The sequence below is a fragment of the Amblyraja radiata genome, chromosome 18, assembly GCF_010909765.2.
Source record: "Amblyraja radiata isolate CabotCenter1 chromosome 18, sAmbRad1.1.pri, whole genome shotgun sequence".
NCBI lineage: Eukaryota > Metazoa > Chordata > Chondrichthyes > Rajiformes > Rajidae > Amblyraja > Amblyraja radiata.
In genome coordinates, this window is record NC_045973.1 from 46,200,921 (window position 1) to 46,222,387 (window position 21,467).

Below are 21,467 nucleotides of genomic sequence, written 5' to 3' on the forward strand. Positions count from 1 at the left end.
TTGTTGCGAAAGAGCAAGGCAAATCAAACAGCAACTTCTTGAGCATTGCATTCACTGTATAGGTGCAGATGGGTATCCAATATACTTCCAAATAATGGCACGTGCCCTGTGCCTCACTGTTTCTCTGAATACAAAATCCAAGCCAAAACTTTTTGAGTTTTGCTATACTGATTAATTCAGATTTCCCAAAAATGCATTCTCAAGGTCAGATCAATTATAAATAAGTGCATTTAAGACCAAAATTCTCCAGCTGCTGTGATGTTAATACAAAAGAATGTGTTATGTATGAAAAGTATTTCAGTAACGTGTAGATTGGAGAACTATTGAACGGAGAATAGTCAACTAACACTGAACCACAATTCAGAGGAATAACAGGTAATTATTATCATTGCTGCCATTTTATCTATTTCTTAATAATTATTATACCAGGTCCTCCCAAATTATGAACACTCAACCTATCTAGAACCGTAAGTATGAACACGGGTTTTGAAAAACCAAAAGTCTGCGTGCTGTCATGAGGCTGCAGGCAAATTCTACCGTGTGGGAACTCAGTTTGCGGCAACATATGAACAGTTGATCATCCTCATTGCACAGGTTACCGTGGTTTGGTCTATGTTTTTTTCTAAACATATAGCCGGGCGGACGGGTTACAAACAGTTCTCAGAAATGGAAATGTGTTGTAGCCTGGAGAGGATCTGTATAGCACCAGGCATAACATTTACTATCCTCGGTTAGTCATCATTCAAATTTACATGCAAGGTAGTTCTTTGATACATCACATTGTAATGAACTATATGCTTCAACTTTCTTAGTCTTGCATCAAAATTAAAATTACCGACTAATATATTTGTTCCTGGTATGCGGTGAACACCTGACAAAAATGCTTCTTTTTGTTAATCCCTGCTGGGAGATGGTGGCTATGTTGGTAAAGTCTTGCTTAGAATTTTTAAACTGCTTCGGTTCCAAACATCAAACCCAATAATTTCAAACCAGGTTGGTGTGTGAATAGATAGACAACCTGAAGGCGATAAATGCTTCTGAATGTGCATGTTCACACAGGAAGTCCCCAGATTACGATAGGGTTGTGTTCCTGAGAACTGTCCGTAAACTGAACTGTTCAGAAGTAGTGGAAATGAACAGAAGTGGCTGTGATGGGTGAGCGAGCAGGAGTGGGAAGTACTGCTGTCAACCAGCTTCAGCGACTCAGTGAGTGAATCTACCAGCTCTGCTCAGTTCGAGCCCACTCCCCAATTATTGTGACTCGGCGAGGGCTTAGGTAAAGAAGGCATATGGAAATATTCCTTTCCCATTTGGCAAAAGGCACCTTTATTCGTGAAATGGCATAAACTGACTTGCAAGTCATAGCCATTTACAACTCAAACCTCACCTGTTTTTTGCCTTAATTCTTTGACATATTTATGCATGTTCTGTTGTCAAGAGTGTTTTATTGTCATATGTCCCAGATAGAACAGTGAAATTCGTACATGCTGCAGCACAACAGAATATGTAAACGTAGTACACTGTAAACAATATAACCGAGAGAAAAAAATCAGTGTGTATATATACACCTTCTCACAAATGCACAAACACACATATATACACACACACATACATATGTATATACACACATATATATACATACACACACACATATATATATTTTTTATATATATATATATATATATATATATATATACACTCAAAAAACAAACAATAGTAGTGCAATAATAATATTAATAATAGTCCATTGTAGTTCAGAGCTTATTTGAGGTTGTAGTGTTTAATAGCCTGATGGCTGTAGGGAAGAAGCTGTTCCTGAACTACAGACATTAGTGCCACTGGTCGATAGTCATTGAGGCACGTCACCTTCCTATTATTGATGCCCTCTTAAAGCAGGTGGGAAACTCAGACCTCAGTAGTGAGAGGTTGAAAATGTCTGCAAAAACCCCAGCCTGTTGATCAGCACGTTTTGAGAATTCGCCCGGGTATACCATCAGGTCCAGACGCTTTCCGAGGGTTCACCCCACTGAAGGATCTTCTGACATCGGCCTCTGTGACTGTAATACCATCAAGGCGTATGGGGGCTCGGGAAGGCACATCAGTGTTCTCCCTATCAAAGCGTGCATAGAACGCATTGAGCTCGTCAGGGAGTGATGCTTCGCTGTCGCTTGAGCTGACTCTTGGCTTCGACTTGTAGGAGGTCATGGCATTCAAGTCCTGCCACAGTTGCTGTACATCCGCCACATCCTCCAGCTTTGAGCGGTAGTCCCTTTTGGCCTTTTTGATGCCCTTGTCAAGGTCATATCTGGATCTCTTATAGACCTATACATCACCAGACCTGAATACCTGGATCTGGTCCTCAGAAGAATGTGGATCTCCTGGTTCATCCAAGGCTTCTGGTTAGGAAACACTGGAAAGATTTTTGTAGGAACACAGTCCTCCACACATTTTCTTAAGAAGTCTGTAAGGACTGTATTCATTCAGGTCCGTTGCCGAGTCCTTGAACATTGTGCAGTCTACTGACTCCAAGCAGTCCTGGAGTTGTTCCTCTGCCTCCCCCGACCAGCTCTGTACAGTCCTCACCTCTGGTTGCAGCACCGCTGAATGGTTGGATTTCCCGAAGTGAGGGCGAGGTATAGAACGATAGGCATCCTTGATGGTCGTATAGCAGTGGTCAAGGGTGTCTAATCCTCTGGTGCTGCAGTCGACATGTTGGTGGTAGTTTGGAAGTGATTTTTTCAGGTTGGCTTTGTTGAAGTCCCCGGTTATGGTGGTAAACACTTCGGGGTACGCTGTCTAGTGCTTGTTAACCACGGCATGCACATCCTCCAATGCTAGACAGACGTCTGCCTGGGCTGGGAAGTAGACCGTGGCCAGCATGATGGAGGTGAACTCCCTCGGGTGGTAGAAGGGGCGGCACTTCACCGCCAGATGTTCCAGGTGACGAGAGCAGAAGTTAGACAGAACTGCCACGTCTGAGCACCACGAAGAGTTGACCATGAGGCAGACATCCCCGCCTCTCCCTTTCCCAGATGCCTGCGTATGGTCCATACGATGGATGGAGAAACCTTCAGGCTGGACCTGGGGAGCTGGGGGTGAGTCATGTCTCTGTGAAACATGACACAGAGCATTCCCTCAGCTCCATTTGGTAAAGCAGCCTTGACCTTAAGTTACTATATTTTCCAGTGATTGTACATTGGCTAGTAGGATGGTAGGGAAAGGGGGTCGTAGTCCCCTGCGCTTCAGTCTGACTTGTAGATCTGCCCGCCGTCCACGTTTCCGGACACAATGGAGGTCTCGCGGTGTTTCCAGGTACAGTACTTACTGTTCCTGTGATCCTCCCTCCGCCAGGTGGGGGATTCCCCTGCGATCGGGAATTCCCTTACAGTCAGCAGCTCCGTTGCTGCCGGTAGATCGCAATAGCACTAATGCGCTTAAATGCATTAGCAGCTTGATTTCTGCTGTTTCTTTTATACATGTAAACTGAGTACTATATTTGATGATTTTCTGCTGTGCAGACAGGTGCCATCTTTGTCAGCAAGATCTGAACCTAAAGTTGCCAGCAAGATCTGAACCATTAGCTCAAAGAACTAGTGGAAAATCTTTCAACATACAATGCCTGAAACTACAGATCTCCCAATCAACAACGTTGCAACCCTTGGTTATTTCTTAAAAATCTGCACTTTCTTTGCAATTGTAACACTAAATACTGCAGTCTGTTTATTTTTTTCTCTTTGCCCTACCCATTTTACTTGTGTATGATTTGACTGTAGTCATGTGTGATATTTGACTGGATAGCACGTAGAACAAAATGTTTCATCTGATCCTGATACATGCATTAATTATGAACCAATAATTTTACCTTTTTTTTCATGAAAGATAGCCAGTTTCGATGTCTGCAACCTGAATATGCTGATAATCATATTTTTCAGCTTGATCAAGTTCACAATGTTATCGCCTCTTGGATTTTCCAGTAATATCACACCATCTGAAATATAAATTGAGAAAGATTTTTTTTCGACTAAAGAGAACTGCCGTGATAGTCCACCGATTCAATTTTACAATGCTACAAATTATCTTATATTCAGTCCCTTTGTGCATCAAAAGTGACCGGAATCATTAAAAGGACACCTGGTCTACATTAGTATATTATCTAATGGTGGCCGACTAGGAAAAGGGGAGATGCAGCGAGACCTGGGTGTCATGGTACACCAGTCATTGAAAGTAGGCATGCAGGTGCAGCAGGCAGTGAAGAAAGCGTATGGTATGTTAGCTTTCATAGCAAAAGGATTTGAGTATAGGAGCAGGGAGGTTCTACTGCAGTTGTACAGGGTCTTGGTGAGACCACACCTGGAGTATTGCGTACAGTTTTGGTCTCCAAATCTGAGGAAGGACATTATTGCCCTAGTGCAGAGAAGGTTCACCAGACTGATTCCTGGGATGTCAGGACTGTCTTATGAAGAAAGACTGGATAGACTTGGTTTATACTCTCTAGAATTTAGGAGATTGAGAGGGGATCTTATAGAAACGTACAAAATTCTTAAGGGGTTGGACAGGCTAGATGCAGGAAGATTGTTCCCGATGTTGGGGAAGTCCAGGACAAGGGGTCACAGCTTAAGGATAAGGGGGCAATCCTTTAAAACCGAGATGAGAATAACTTTTTTCACACAGAGAGTGGTGAATCTCTGGAACTCTCTGCCACAGAGGGTAGTCGAGGCCAGTTCATTGGCTATATTTAAGAGGGTTAGATGTGGCCCTTGTGGCTAAGGGGATCAGAGGGTATGGAGAGAAGGCAGGTACGGGATACTGAGTTGGATGATCAGCCATGATCATATTGAATGGCGGTGCAGGCTCGAAGGGCCGAATGGCCTACTCCTGCACCTAATTTCTATGTTTCTATGTAAACAACTACATGTTGTTATCTGACAGAGTTGGAAACTCAAGAACAGTCAGATAATCCTTTCACCTTTCAGTAGGTCATTAAGTAGATTACATTTACTTAGTATTTTACAGTAAGAACAAAACTTCTATCATACGCAGAATCCTATCAATAAACAAGACTCCAAATCAATCTTAAGAGAAGTTCAGATGTGGAAATTGTTTGTGATCCTAGTTTTTCATATGTTTAATATGGAGACCACAATCTAGCCCTGGATGAAGCCACATCACTTAAGCTGACCTTACAGTTCCTATGAGATTCTTCTTTCTTCGCTCAAGCTAATTTGACAAGTAACGACAGAATGAATATTAGGATGTTCATCATTGCGTGCATTTTGTTAGTTAAACTCCTGCAATAAATGCATTTGGGGTTGCTGATATGCATCTAAATTATGTCTGCTTCTCTACACATAATTTATAAACAAGATTAGTTGATTAATATTATAACCTAAAATAACATGATCTGAGCTGGGTCAGGAAACAGATTATCAAGGTTTCTGGCAGGGTCAACTCTGTTCCAATTCTTTGAGGTTAACTTAAACTGAAAGGGATATATTCTTGTGTTCAAAAGGGAACTGCAGATGCTGGAATATCGAAGGTACACAAAATTGCTGGGGAAACTCAGCGGGTGCAGCAGCATCTATGGAGCGAAGGAAATAGGCGACGTTTCGGGCCGAAACCCTTCTTCAGACTGATGGGGGGTGGGAGAAAGAAGGAAACCATCTTTCCTTCTTTCTCCCACCCCCCATCAGTCTGAAGAAGGGTTTCGGCCCGAAACGTCGCCTATTTCCTTCGCTCCATAGATGCTGCTGCACCCGCTGAGTTTCCCCAGCAATTTTGTGTACCTAGGGATATACTCTTGTCTGCCCATAATAGTTATAATGTTTTGATCACTGGAAAATATGTTTCAGACTTAACTAGGCATGCAGGAACTACAAACAAATCAACAGTAAAGGAAATATAAAATGTCAACGTAAAATGGCCTTATCCTCTTGATCACAACACTGACGATATAATATCTGATGGCAACTTGCTTTCCTAGTTGCAGTTGTATTAATAAACTCTTTATCAAAGTCCAATAGCAGATATAAATTTGCCTCACGACCAACTTATTATAGCAAGGATCATGTGAATCACCGCAATACCCCACATTTCAAGGGAGTCTGGCTAATGGCCACTGACATAACTGATTTTATGCTGATCAGAAATTCACCAAAGAAGCCACCTTGTGTTTAAGAAGGAACTGCAGATGCTGGAAAATCGAAGGTACACAAAAATGCTGGAGAAACTCAGCGGGTGCAGCAGCATCTATGGAGCGAATGAAATAGGCAACGTTTCGGGCGCTTTCGGCCCGAAACGTTGCCTATTTCCTTTGCTCCATAGATGCTGCTGCACCCACTGAGTTTCTCCAGCATTTTTGTGCACCACCTATTTCCTTTACAACTATTTCCTATTTTTATATGGATAATCAGTGGTGCAGTGGTGAATCTTGCAAGTGAGCAAAATAAAGCTTTTCTATTTCCTGTTGACGAGTTCCAAAGCATGACAAAGCATTGTCACCCATAAATTTAAACAATAATGTCAATTGTAGTGTATATTGATAGAACTATAATCTTAATTATGATGTTGCTTGCCTTACCCTGCTTTTTACCATCCACAGAAACCTTGACGTTAACATATGCACAGTTAAGGCCCAAAGGTAAAGCACCAACTTCCGAGGTTCCTTTCACAAGAGTCAAATCCAGGTTTGAGCCCTTCAACTAATGACAAAAGAAGAAAAACGGTTAGACAGAAATGGTTGTTAAAACTGCTGTCTGCCCATTCAATTTGTTTTCGGATAATAGGTTCCTGCAATGTTTGGATGGGATCCTAGTAGGTGGTCAATGCTCCAGCATCAAGTGCAAATGAACAAATCTATCTGCAGAATTCTTACTGCAACTTCCAGCATGATTTTCAGCTTTCAACATTCTCCACTATCATTAATAATTCCCTTCAAAAAGGCAACATTGTGAGAAGCCAAATTCCAATGATCAATAATCGTTACTAAAAAAAATTATTTAATAATATTTCTGTGCATGTGTGTCAGAATATTTTACACTGGCAAGCAGGTTGGTTCAAAGTTTCTCTAAAATATTAAAAAATACAGATTCTAGAAATCTGAAACAGAAACGAAAATGCTGGAAACATTCAATGATTAGGCAGCATCTATGGAAGAAACTGTGTTAACAATTTAGGTTACAGATACCTATTCTAAATCTTTAACTCTATTTCTCTTCCCACAGATGGTGCGTGATGTGCCGAGTCATAGGGTCTTACAGCGTGGAAACAGGCCCTTGCACCCACCTTGTCCACACCACCCAACATGTTGTCTTCACTTGTCCCACCTGCCTGCGTTTGACCCAGATCCCTCTAAACCTGTCCTATCCATGTACCTGTCCAAATGTTTCTGAAATGTTGCAATATTACCTGCCTTAACTACCTCCTCTGACAGCTCATTCCATACCCCCACCACCGTCTGTGTGAATAAGTTACCCCTCAGTTTCCTATTAAATCTTTCCCCCCTCACTTTAAACTTATGATCTCTGGTTCTTGGTTCCCCTACTCGGGGAAGAGACTGTGTTCGTCTACCCGATCTATTCCTCTCATGATTTTGTACAACTTTATTAGATCACCCCTCATTCTCCTGCGCTCCAATGAATAGTGTCCTACACTGCTTAACCTCTTCCTATACCTCAGGTCCTCTAGTTTTGGCAACATCATGGGAAATCTTCTCTGCACCTTTTTTGGCTTGACAACATTTTTCCTTTAACATGGTGCCCAGAACTGAACACAATACTTTAAACACTGCCTCACCAACACCTTATATAACTGCAACCTGACCTCTTAACTTCTATAATCAATACTCTGACTGATGAGGGCCAATGTGCCAAAAGCCTTTTTGATCATCCTATCTACCCACGGTGCCACTTTCAATTAACTATGTATCTGCACTCTTAGATCCCTGTGCTTTACAACATTCCCCAGAGGCCGACCATTCACTGTGTAGGTCCTGCCCATGTGTTTCCTGTACTTTCTGGGGGTTTTTCAAAATAGTAGTACTTGATAAAGGATATCTTTAATGAAACAGAAAAATAGGTGCCCGTCCAGCCTGCACCACCATTCAATATGATCATGGCTGATCGCCTAAAATCGGTGGGCCCCATAAAATATGGGCTTTTTCCCCATATCCCTTGATTCCTTTAGCCCGAAGAGCTAAATCTAACTCTCTTGAAAACATCCAGTGAATCGGTCTCCACTGCCTTCTGTGGCAGAGAATTCCACAGATTCACAATTCTCTGGGTGAAGAAATCTTTCCTCATCTTAGTACTAAATGGCCTACCCCTTATTCTTAAACTGTGTCCCCTGGTTCTGGACTCCCCCAACATCGGGATAATTTTTCCTGCATCTAGCTTGACCAACCCTTAACAATTTTATATGTTTCTATGTTCCCCTCTCATCCTTCTAAATTCCAGTGAATACAAGCCCAGTCGACCCATTCTTTCACCATATTTCCCCCATCCCGGGAATTAACCTGATGAACCTACGCAGCACTCCCTCAATAGCAATAATGTTCTTCCTCAAATTAGGAGACCAAAATTGCACACAATACTCCAGGTGCGGTCTCACCAGAGCCCTGTACAACTGCAGTAGGACCTCCTTCCTCCTAAATTCAAATCCTCTCGCAATGAAGGCCAACATGCCATTAGCTTTCTTCACTGCCTGCTGTGGGATGTCGGGACGACAGATGGCACAATGGGCTAAGTGTTCGGCTGGCAACCGGAAGGTAGCCGGTTCGAATCCCGTTTGGAGTGCATACTGTCGTTGTGTCCTTGGGCAAGACACTTCACCCACCTTTGCCTGTGTGTGAATGATTGGTGGTGGTCGGAGGGGCCGTAGGCGCAGATTGGCAGCCACGCTTCCGTCAGTCTGCCCCAGGGCAGCTGTGGCTACAGAAGTAGCTTACCACCACCGAGTGTGACTGAGGAGTGAATAAATAATGCGATATAAAGCGCCTTGAGTATTAGAAAGGCGCTATATAAATCCCATCCATTATTATTATTATTACCTGCATGCTTACTTTCAGTGACTGATATACAAGTACACCCAGGTTGTGTGTACCTCCCCTTTTCCTAATCTGACACCATTCAGATAATAATCTGCCTTCCTGTTCTTGCCACCAAAGTGGATAACCTCACATTTATCCACATTATACTACATCTGCCCACTCACCCAACCTATCCAAGTCACCCAGGTTTGTGCTACCCGCAAACTTGGAGATGTTATATCTAATTCGGAAATATATATTGTAAATAACTGGAGTCTCAGCACCGAGCCTTGCGGCACCCCACTAGTCACTGCCTGCCATTCTGAAAAGGACCCGTTAATTCCTACTCTTTGCTTCCTGTCTACCAATCAGTTTTCTATCCATGTCAATACCCTGCCCCCAATACCATGTGCTCTAATGTTGCACACTAATCTCTTGTGTGGGACTTTGTCACAGGCTTTTTGAAAGTCCTGATACAGCACATCCACTGGCTATCCCTTATCCATTCTACTAGTTACATCCTCAAAAAATTCCAGAAGATTAGTCAGGCATTATTTCCCCTTCATAAATCCATGCTGACTTTGACCGAGCCTGTCACTGCTTTCCAAAGGTGCTGCTATACCATCTTTAATAATCGACTCAAGCATCTTTCCCACTATCGATGTAAGGCTAACTGGTCTATAATTCCCCATTTTCTCTCTGTCTCTCTCTCTCTCTCTCTCTCTCTCTCTCTCTCTCTCTCTCTCTCTCTCTCTCTCTCAATGATTAAATAGTGAAAGGCCTGGATAGAGTGGATGTAGAGAGGATGTTTCCACTAGTGGGAAAGTAAGACCAGAGCTCAAAGCCTTAGAATTTCTTTAGTCAGACGGTGGTGAATATGTGGAATTAATTGTCAAAAAAGGCTGTGGAGATCGTCAATGGATATTTTTAAAGCAGATAGATTCTTGATTAGTACCAGTGTCAGGGGTTATGGGGAGAAGGCAGAACGGGATTAAGAGGGAAAGATGGAATCAGACATGATTGAATGGTGGAGTAAACTTGACAGTCCGACTGGCCTAATTCTGCTCCTATCACTGATGAACATAAATTGATTGGCATTAAAACAGAAACACCTGAAAGGTTTCTAATTTTCTTTCTACTGGGTCTAATGCAATTCAGAAAAAGTATGCAATTCAGAAAAAGTCTCACTTTACCCACTCTTCTGTCAATAGCTAAATACTGGGTGTAATAAATTCCCTCTCCTGTGTTAATCAAAGAGGCAGGATCACAATATAAAAGAGCTAATTTCCTGTAAACTAGTAAAAGTTAGCAATTAAATACATCTTACTAATTGCATAAAAATCATTTTAAAATCCACTAAACAAAGCACAGATTGTTCTTTACATGTGTACCATGCAAATGAGTTTGCATTCATTGAGTAAACTGACTAGCCAAATCCTATCAAGGTAAATGTCAGGAGAGATATTCAAGAGAATTAGGCATGCTCTGCTCCTTCTGCCAAATATACACTGATATCTATCTTGCTTAGAAAGTAGGACATATTCCCAGGAATTAAAAAAGCTAATGGAATCAGCGTTGAAAGGGATCATTATGGGACTATAGGTAGAGAGAAGTTATTGAAATTAGTACTGTGCCAGGAACCCGGCATGAATGCCTGCCCTTCCTGTTACCATGTAATGTGGTCCTGGTACCCTGTGCAGATCTAACAGATCTAACAACCCCATAGCTCTGTATGGAATGGCTTTCTGTGAAGCTAGTATTGGGTAGGCCAGGTTGAGCAGTGTGGTTGCTCAATATCGAGATGAAGGCTCAAGGCTGCCCTCGCCCTGTTTGACACCATGAGTGTGAGCCAACACCTTCTTCATGAGATCACAGATCGTCTAGACTCTATAATCTCTCTCAACATCTCCTGTTGATTGTTATTGAAGTTACTTTCTCCATCACTGTTTTAAAAAAAAGAATCTAGAGCCCAATGATGAATCACTACTTTATGAGCAAACAGTAAACAGGATAATATTATAACCAAATATATCTAAAGGATCGCGTTCCCATGATTAATTTATCCACGACAGGAACGGAGTTTGACGATTTACCTGTGTTTTTTCTTGTATAATCATTTCAGCAGAATTTGGTACTGGATAGAGCTTCAGAGAGGATTTCACAGTTCCCAAGATAAAATCAGTGTGATTCTTAATAACGTTATCCAAATATTCTCCTGTTGGTTGGGAACTGTAATATATTGTGATCTCGTCTGAGGGCACAAGATGAGCCTGTAAGTGTAAATTTTATAAAACACAATGTTATTGATAGCAAGCATTATTGTATCAATTTGATAATAATATCCTTGAAAAATGTTGTAGATTGAGAATAGGCTGTGGGCCGAGGAGCTTTTTCGTTTAGTTTTGACACCCAACTCACAGAACTACCTGAATTTTTAACATATTATGTAAAAATATTATGTAAATCATACCTGAAACTCGTCAAGACCAAAGCCTGCACATTTTTAAGAAATATGAGAAAAACCTCAAATTTTTTGAGTAATAATTGCCCAATCAATGTACGTTTGACATTGAGGTCGGACGCAAATTGGCCAATCCCGTGCTTTGTTTTATGGTCGCTAGGCAGCGAGGACGCTGGGATCATGGCTGCCTCCTCATTACCTCAATAGCATTAGCAAGGTTTCCACGGATAAAGGTAATGCTAACCTTGCTGATCATTTTTTTTCATTTGATTTATCTTTATAATGTTATAATGTGTACTGGTAAATAAAAATGATAAATAACAAATGGAGAGCTAGGGTTAGGATTAGGGTCAGTCTGTCTGTCTGTCAATCTGTCGGTCGGGCCGTCGGTGGTGAGCCTTGGGCCGGGCCTCCGCCGGTAGCTGCAGGTTGGGCCGGGCATCCGGGAGGTGAGTGCTGCAAGGAGTCAGTCGGGCTGTCAACCGGCCGGCCGGTGTTGCAGCAAGCGAGCGGGCGGACAGATGGAGCCGGCACTATCTGGGTGCTGAAGGTGGCCCGGGCGACGTGCAAGGCAGTGCTGCCCCCCACCAGCACCACCACCAGTAGGGCATGCTGGCCGAGGTGGACGCGCTGCGGGGCCACAGTACGGAGCCCGCAGCCGGTCCCAAAGTGGCTCCAGCTCCAGCCGTGGGCAGCTCTGGGGGGGGGGGGGGGGAGGATGTTAGGGTTAGGAGGCATTTTCCTGCCTTAGCCTTCCCCCAGCCTGGCACTGCCCCAATCCCACTATGGCCGTGACCCCCACTCTGCACACTGGCAGTCAGTGGGGTTCAGTAAATGGGGTAACCCAGAAGAACTGCCCTGACCTATTAATTAGGCTGGTTCAAGAGGACCTCTGCGGCAGTCTCATTCAAAAAAAAACCTCACCATTATAACCATATAACAATTACAGCACGGAAACAGACCATCTCGGCCCTTCTAGTCCGTGCCGAACACTTACTCTCACCTAGTCCCATCTACCTGCACTCAGACCATAACCCGCCATACCTTTCCCGTCTATATACCTATCCAATTTATTTTTAAATGATAAAATCGAACCTGTCTTCACCACTTCCACTGGAAGCTCATTCCACACAGCTACCACTCTCTGAGTAAAGAAGTTCCCCCTCATGTTACCCCTAAACTTCCGTCCCTTAATTCTCAAATCATGTCCTCTTGTTTGAATCTTCCCTACTCTCAATGGAAAAAGCTTATCCACGTCAACTCTGTATATCCCTCTCATAATTTTAAAGACCTCTATCAAGTCCCCCCTTAACCTTCTGCGCTCCAAAGAATAAAGACCTATCTTGTTCAACCTTTCTCTGTAACTTAGGTGCTGAAACCCAGGCAACATTCTAGTAAATCTCCTCTGTACTCTCTCTATTTTGTTGACATCTTTCCTATATTTTGGCGACCAAAATTGTACATCAGATTCCAGAATTGGTCTCACCAATGCCTTGTACAATTTTAACATTACATCCCAACTTCTATACTCAATGCTCTGATTTATAAAGGCCAGCACACCAAAAGCTTTCTTTACCACCCTATCTACATGAGATTCCACCGTCAGGGAACTATGCACAGTTATGCCTAGATCCCTCTGTTCAACTGCATTCCTCAATTCGCTACCATTTACCATATACGTCCTATTTTGATTTGTCCTGTCAAGATGTAGCACCGCACACATCAGCATTAAACTCCATCTGCCATCTTTTAGCCCACTCTTCCAAATGGCCTAAATCTCTCTGTAGACTTTGAAAATCTACTTCATTATCCACAACACCACCTATCTTAGGATCATCTGCATACTTACTAATCCAATTTACCACACCATTATCCAGATCATTGATGTATATGACAAACAACAGTGGACCCAACACAGATCCCTGAATCACCCCACTAGTCACCGGCCTCCAACCTGACAAACAGCCATCCAACATTACTCTCTGGTATCTCCCATTCAGCCACTGTTGAATCCATCTTGCTACTCCACTATTAATACCCAACAATTGAACCTTCTTAACCAACCTTCCATGTGGAATCTTTTCAAAGGCCTTACTGAAGTCCATATAGACAACATCCACCGCTTTACCCTCATCAATTTCACTAGTAACTTCTTCAAAAAATTCAAGAAGATTAGTTCATTATATTATTTTTATAGAATGCAATTATACATAATTATATATGATTACTGTCATATTCACGTCATATATATATATATATAGATGGCATAATATATAGTTTAAATAGACTGCAACACAGAAATAGGCTCCCCATGGTGTAATAAGGGCATTGGACACTAGATGGCGCTTACTTTTCCGATCTCATTTTCTTATTAGTTTAATTAATTAATGTGCAACTTTTGGCACTGACGAGTTATGACTTCCTTCTCAATTATATTTCATCTAAATCTGTGTAAAATTTCATGTTGTTCCGAGACATGGGACACGAAAATGGATTTCTAGACACATTTTTGAGGCTCGGCCCACAGCCTACAAACAATGTGATGCATAATGGAATGACAGTAGGCTCATAAGGAATTAAAAGTGCTTGATCTCACAAAGCCAACCAGCACGAAGCGCACAAAACTGTATACTCTGTAAATTGGCAAATAGTGTGCATCATTGGGAAATTGCTTATTTTCTGAATACAGTCAATAAATAGTATTGGAATACGATGATGCACTCTACATGTTGAACAAATAGAATGATTTCCATCTATCCAAGTATCAACTTTAAAGGATCAGAACAGAACAAACAAAATTGAAGGTTTCAATACAATTACCTCCATGACAGGTAGAAACAAAACATGTCAACATTACATCAAGGAACAGCAAAAATATAATTGGGACATCGACTAGGTTTTCATATTCTTGCTTCAGTTCAAAATTCAAAACCAATCAATAAAATGCAACAATGCCATGGCAATAGTAAGTTCATTTATCAGCTTTAAAATCACTCATTAAACTTACAGAATATTAACTTGACTAGGTAATTGGAAACAAGAAGATAAAAACGATATATCAGATAAAAATTAAGATAGGAAAATAATCTCAAAATGTCTTCGTCTCTAGTTGGAATATAATTATTTTCTACTCTGAATAGGTACATTCAATTTTGTACATACATAAGTACTAAATAATTATTCGTTAACTTTTCAGAATGTTCTATGCTGAATATTCTGAAAAAGTACACATAATTTAACAAGACTTCAAACAAAATAAGGACATTTTAACAACTGCTATTTAGTTTAGCTTCGTTTAGAGATATAACGTGGAAACAGGCCCTTCGGCCCACCCATCGATCCCTGCACATTAACACTATGCTACTCGGGACAATTTACATTTTATACCAAGCCAATTAACCTACAAACTTGTATGGGAGAAAACCAAAAATCTCGGAGAAAACCCAAGCAGGTCATGGGGAGAAAGTACAAACTCCGTACAGCAGCACCCGTAGTTAGGATCGAACCCGGGACCCAGGTGTCTGGCGCTGTAAGGCAGTGACTATACTGCTGCGCCACTATGCCGCCCCTTATTGACCATTACCGAACAAGTTTCAGTAATTATTACTATGATATGGAAGATAAAACATTAACTGTGACATTTAATTTAGTAAACTCAAAAAGTAGTGCTGCCAAAAATCTACAATTAGGATACAGGTAATCAGATCAATAGAATTGTGGCATTCAATTTGTAGCACTAAGATTGATTGAATAATCCACTTTAATAAAACTGTGAGTTCATCATGACTTAATCATCTGGGGTTTTCATGTTTTGCACTACCTGGCCTATATTTTGACAGTTCCTTCAACTTCTCGGGCACCAATCATTATTTGCCCTCCAGGAAAACAGAAAATGAGCTGACAGAGACTGTCCACTGGATACAAGCTAACTCTGACTGACACTTCCAATTTTTACTCTTAGCAAAAAGCTGCAAAAAGGGTTTAAAACAGGAAATTCTTTTGAGCCCTCGAGTGTTTCTTTTAAATGACATATTGATAACTGCTAATTTATTAATTTGGTAGATCAATTTAATAGATCAAAAATCACAACTGGTCATTCACAAATTTTACAGAATTATTATGGGGAAATATAACTAATATTTATAGCAAAATTCAATTATCTGCAATGGGTAATGAAAAATGTAATACATTTAGAAGCTGAGAAAAATTTACGACTTATCTTTTTCCTGCACATGCTAGAGATTTTGGCAAGTTAATAGGAACTGTCACCCAGTTTCGTAAGAACACGTGATACACAAGTATATTCTGAACCTTCTGAATTTGTAGTCGGCAGGGCAGTACTCTGCATAAGTAGGAGGTGTCCAGAACGTTCCAAGTCCACTTTGCTTTCAAGTTGATCAGAGCAAATGCTCAAGATCAACTTGAATTTTGTCCTATGTCCATAATCCTTCCATTCCCTTAGTGCCATGAATCTATCAGTGATGGCTGAATTGCAGTATTTTGTGATAGAGAATTCCAAATGCTGGGGCAGGGAAAAGGCAGATGCATTCACATTTGATGAGCAATAAAAGCATTTTTTTTTAATTCTATGTTTTTATTCCAGAAGGAATTTAGTGAATCAACATCATGTGTCTGCAGTCACCTCACTATTATAACACCACCAATTGAGCATGAAGAACCTCAGGTTTAAAAATGAAAGCTGATGGATTATCTAAATTAGTGGCTATGTAAAGTAGACAGACAAATTATGAGAATCTTAACTCTGTTCTTAGCTACCTCGGCAGCAGCCATAACTTAAAATTAGCTTCAGCAGCTCGAGGTTAAATTGAGTTTGGGAGTAAGAAAATGAGGCAGGTGAGGAAAAAAAAATATCAGCACTGCTTGTGCTGTGGGTTTTCAGCTATGGAGAGAACCGAGATCTGCTGTGGTGCACATCTATACAGTCTGCCAATATTAACCATCTTGACTCACACAGGAAAAGAGTTAGTTTGGTGAAAATCTACAGAATACCTCTGGATAGAAATGAGTCTCTGTCACTTGCATTTGATGTGCAAAATAGCAGTGCCTATGCTCTGACATCAACAAAATATATTAACAAAAGCAGTCAAATGTTCACGCTCTACAATATTGTGCGCCTGATAGAAATGAAGGTCATATTTCCACCCCGGGTATGCATGGAATTGTACTTTAGCAAAAATTCAAAATGTAGGAAGGCAGAAGATGATTACAAAGACAATGTTGGAAACTCAGATATGACATCATCAGGAGAAAGAGAAACGGTTATCATTTTGGTTGAAAGCCTGTCGTTAGATCTTCAACTAAAATGTTAAACCTGCCTCTATTTCCACCAATGTTGCCTGACTTGCTGAGTGGTTGAGCACCTGTTTGATTATAGATTTTCAAAAGATAGGTGACTCTTTAAAGGTAGACTGAACTTGCCTTTTTCCGAAGCTTTTGGATACGATTTATAACTTCTCTTGCCACTCCTTCATCCACCATTGATTGGTCGGGTGTGACATCTAAAAGAACCAAAGCCTGAAAAAATGTAAAAGCCTTTTGAAAAATTATTCAAAATGCTGACACTCCACACTATCAAATGAAACAAGTAAAGTATATTAGATCATAGTGAAGTCTGAGAAAACCTTTCCATTTAATGCTTTAGAGTTCTGAAACAGAAGGGAACAATTTTAATACATTCCTCAAACAAGCTGCAATAGTGTTAATAGTGAAAGTGAAGATTAACACCAGGAATTTTCCTCCTTTTCATAATAAAGAGAATTAAGAGATCAAAATTTGTATCTCCAGTATTTAAGGGAGCAATTCATCGATGATATTTGGGGTTCTAATTAACATGCTAGAGATTCCATCAATAATACTGTGCAATCGCCCATCACCAGTTATCTCACTTTAGACTAGAGAGGCAACAGGCGCTTTGGCCCACCCTGTCCGTGCCGACCAGTGATCACCTTGTGCACTAGCACTATCCGACACACTAGGGGCAATTTACAAATTTACAGAAGCCAATCGATCGACAAATCTGTACGTCTCTTTGGAGGGTGTGAGGAAATTCTTGCGGTCACATGGAGAAAGAACCAAATCCATACAGACTGCACCCGTAGTCAGGATCAAGCCTGGGTCTCTGCCGCTGTAAAGTAGCAGGACTAACGCAGCACCATTGTGCCTCCCAGTTCAGTTGAACGTTCTGATAACGTAATCTGTACACAGTACTCAGAAGAATGACCTCCCCCTTGTAGTAATCTCTCCAGTCACATTTCTTATTCATCCTTCCTCACCAATCTTAAGGGCTTAGGCGACCTTATTTGCGAGTGCAGGAGACTCTGCGCTCGCCACAAGGTCGCCACATGTTCGTAGGTGGTCTCTGGTGAGTCACCTTCATGGTCGATAGGAGTTCCCGCATTGTGGTAACTAGTCGCGGCCTCATGTTGAAAAATTTTCTGCGACCAAGAATTGGTCGCCATGGAGAAAATCGATACTTTTGTAGTCGTAGGTGCAGTGGTACTGGGGTCACCAAGTCGCTGTAGGTAGTTTTAGTTAATCTCCTTTGCTGACCGGGCATTTTCATTGGCTCATTGGGGGAAAAAAAACGTAAGCACGAGTTTTCAGAACCGAAAAAAACTGACCGGTAATGTTAAATGCCCACTAAACTTCACAGCTGTGTATCTCTGGCTTATTAAAAGTTGTCTGGCTTCTTAAAAGTCTCTACTCCTTCTACCCTCCCTTCTCCCCTCCTTTAAAGTCCTCCTTTAAAAGACTTACCATACACTGCGCTAGCCGTCTTTAACCTTCCTGTTCATACCGGTATGTGTCTGTCATATGGGACTGTCATATGAGGAAAGATTGAAAAGACTAGGCTTGTATTCACTGGAGTTTGGAAGGATGAGGGGATATCTTATCATCTATATTACTAAAAGTCTGATCTTGACTGCTTTTGGCCCACTGTGCTGCGATTTCCGAGAGAACGTCGCCACCTATGGCCGTCATTTTTTGCCACCTCGCTCAGAGCCCCCCTCTGCCTTCCTGGACTAGAGGATTTTTCCCATCGATGAAAAATCAGGGAGATATTAATATATATTTTTTAATTGCCATTCTCTCTGCTGCCCCTGCTGGAGGGAGGGGAAGGGACTATAAAAACAGGAAGTGGTGTGCCTCACTCAGTCTCTGCAAGTTGGAAGAAGCCATCTCTCTGAGCTCTGAATAACACTGAACACATGTCTACTCAACTGTGAGTGCCCTTAATGTGGTTTGAAAATGAAAATATTGTTGGCTTGAAGTAAAAAGGCACTGCCTGCAAAAGGTTGTTTGAGGGGTTTGGGTTGAAGTAAAAAGGCACTGCCTGCAAATGGTTGTTTGGGAGGTTTGGGTTGAAGTAAAAAGACACTGCCTGCAAATGGTTGTTTGGGAGGTTTGGGTTGAAGTAAAATGGCACTGCCTGCAAATGGTTGTTTGGGGGGTTTGGGTTGAAGTGAAAAGGCACTGCCTGCAAATGGTTGTTTGAGGGATTTGGGTTGAAGTGAAAAGGCACTGCCTTGCACCCTGCTTGAAGTGGTATGAAACTGCACTTGAATTTTGTGACCTTGCACCCTGCTCGAAGAGGTAAGAAACTGCACTTGAATTTGGTGGCCTTGCACCCTGCTTGAATGGTAGGAAAATGGATTTGAATTTGGTGGCCTAGTACTCTGCTTGAAATGGAATTTCAAGGAATAGCTGTGAGTCAAATGCCAGCCCACCAGCCGTGAGTGAGCTGCCAGCACATCAGGCTTGAGGGGCTGAGCTGCCACCCCAAGAATCCATTTGGCCCACAATGTTCACACTAGCCCTCTGTAGCCCTCTGCAGCCAACAACACCCATACCAGCGCTCCAGAAAGCCCCCCCCCCCCCCCCCACTGGCCACCAATACTGGAATTGGTGGAGAGGTGGAATATTGCGTCGGGAGACCAGCCCTCCCGTGTGAACATGGGACCCAACGGATCCCACTTAGTCTAGTAACATATAAAATTATAAAAGGACTGGACAAGCTAGATGCAGGAAAAATGTTCCCAATGTTGGGAGAGTCCAGAACCAGAGGCCACAGTTTTAGAATAAAGGGGAGGTCATTTAAGACTGAGGCGAGAAAAAACATTTTCACCCAGAGAGTTGTGAATTTATGGAATTCCCTGCCACAGATGGCAGCGGAGGACAAATCACTGGATGGATTTAAGAGAGAGTTAGATAGAGCTCTAGGGGCTAGTGGAGTCAAGGGATATGGGGAGAAGGCAGGCACGGGTTCTTGATAGGGGACGATCAGCCATGATCACAATGAATGGCGGTGCTGGCTCGAAGGGCCGAATGGCCTCCTCCTGCACCTATTTTCTATGTTTCTTTGTATCACCTTGGCTTTGCACCGTGTGAATTTCAGACAGCGCTCCCCCACTTTCCCTGGCCCCCGCTTTGCTGTGTGTGTGTGTGTGTGTGTGGCTCTGACGGTTGCCGTTCTAGTTAGCGTTTTTTCAGTCGTGTTGAAGCAACAGCCTCGAGCTTGAAGGTCGCAGGCAGTCCGCTGAAAAATCGCCTAAGTGGAGAGGTCCTTTACTTTCCCTAGATCTCCTCTTTCTCACCACCCCCTAACACTTCTGACATACACTCCACTGTTTACAATGATAGAACTTAGTAGTTGAAGTCGTTTTATTGTGCTCATCGCTGACCTTTCTATGCAGTAATATATCTGAGCTTGGGCTAGTAGGCCAAACCAGGGGTTGCCATGAACTATAATTTGCATATTCCAGGCCAACACAATTGGGAGCCAGTAGATTATTCAATCTCGGAAGGAGTTGCACCAGAAAAAATCCTCTCATCTGCTAAGAACATTTATTTATCAATTTAAGTAATACCCCACTTCCCCCTCTCTCTTTCCTTTGCCCTCTCTAATTTATGGTGCATGAGTAGATGAATACCGAAAACAACGTTTACCGGGTAACCAAGGCTAGCTAAACAGTGTCCCAAGTACAAAGTTACCAATATCACGACTGTAATTGCACTGGTGTGACTGATTAATATACAGTATATATTTTCCTTTGTAAAAAAGCACTTACTTGAAAATCAGAATGAGCTTCATACTGAGCGCTTCCTGCTGTACTTGCATCAAATGCATACATAAGACGCAAGTCCTCCTCATGAAGTTCATGTCCTTCCACAATTATGGAACCTGTTAACAGAACACTGAGCATGTAGGATCACACCAGCACATCCACTGATTTGTGACAAGAAATAGACATCGAGTTCTTGACTTTTGGAACTCCACCAATTGTAATCTTGACCATGCTCACTACATACTGACTTTTCCATGGAAATGATTAGCATCACCAGCTTCTTTTCGCTGGTACCACAAATTGATGCACTGGGAACTGACCTCAATACCAGTTCTTGAAACTGTGAAAAGTAGTGGTAAAGGAATAGATTAAGCTGATTTACCTCTGTTAAAATTAAAACTAAACATGATGTTAAAAATGAAACAAAATAGGAAATTCGCCAGCTCTGAGCAAAATTTTGTGTTGGTAAATTTGCTCACCGAAGAAAAGTACTTTTCTTAAATGTACATCTCAAGGAATAAAGAAAATTAGGGCAGGAGTCGGCCATTTGCTCCTCAAACCTGCCCTGTCATTTAATATGATCATGGCTGATCTGCCCAAGGCCTCATATCCTCTTCTGTGTCACTTTTTCAATAGCACTTCTTCAAATTAAAAAAAACTTTATTCAGTTCATCTTTAACTACACCCAATGATCAAGTCTCAACAATACTCTGGGATACAGAAATCCAGAGATTCACCACCCTCTAATGATCATCTCAGTTTTAACTGACTGCCTATGTCCCAATGTTCTTGACTTGGATAAAAACTTAGAAGAAAAACTACAACATGATTTTTCTTTCTTTTAAAATATGGCGATGACACATACACTAGGGTTTGAATAGGAGAGGACTTTTCATCA

The 21,467-nt window shown here is 41.8% G+C and overlaps 1 protein-coding gene across 1 annotated transcript in view; it reads right to left on the minus strand.

Annotated features, from left to right (window-relative positions):
* The window catches only part of iars1 (isoleucyl-tRNA synthetase 1), a 168,415-nt gene that overhangs the window by 33,125 nt on the left and 113,823 nt on the right, over positions 1–21,467 (minus strand). The window contains exons 27-31 of the mRNA XM_033037262.1: positions 20,573–20,685; positions 16,923–17,018; positions 11,116–11,292; positions 6,578–6,698; positions 3,863–3,988 (exon numbers count right to left, since the gene is read on the minus strand). Coding sequence (XP_032893153.1) covers positions 3,863–3,988; positions 6,578–6,698; positions 11,116–11,292; positions 16,923–17,018; positions 20,573–20,685 — 633 coding nt within the window. The remainder of the gene's footprint in view (positions 1–3,862; positions 3,989–6,577; positions 6,699–11,115; positions 11,293–16,922; positions 17,019–20,572; positions 20,686–21,467) is intronic.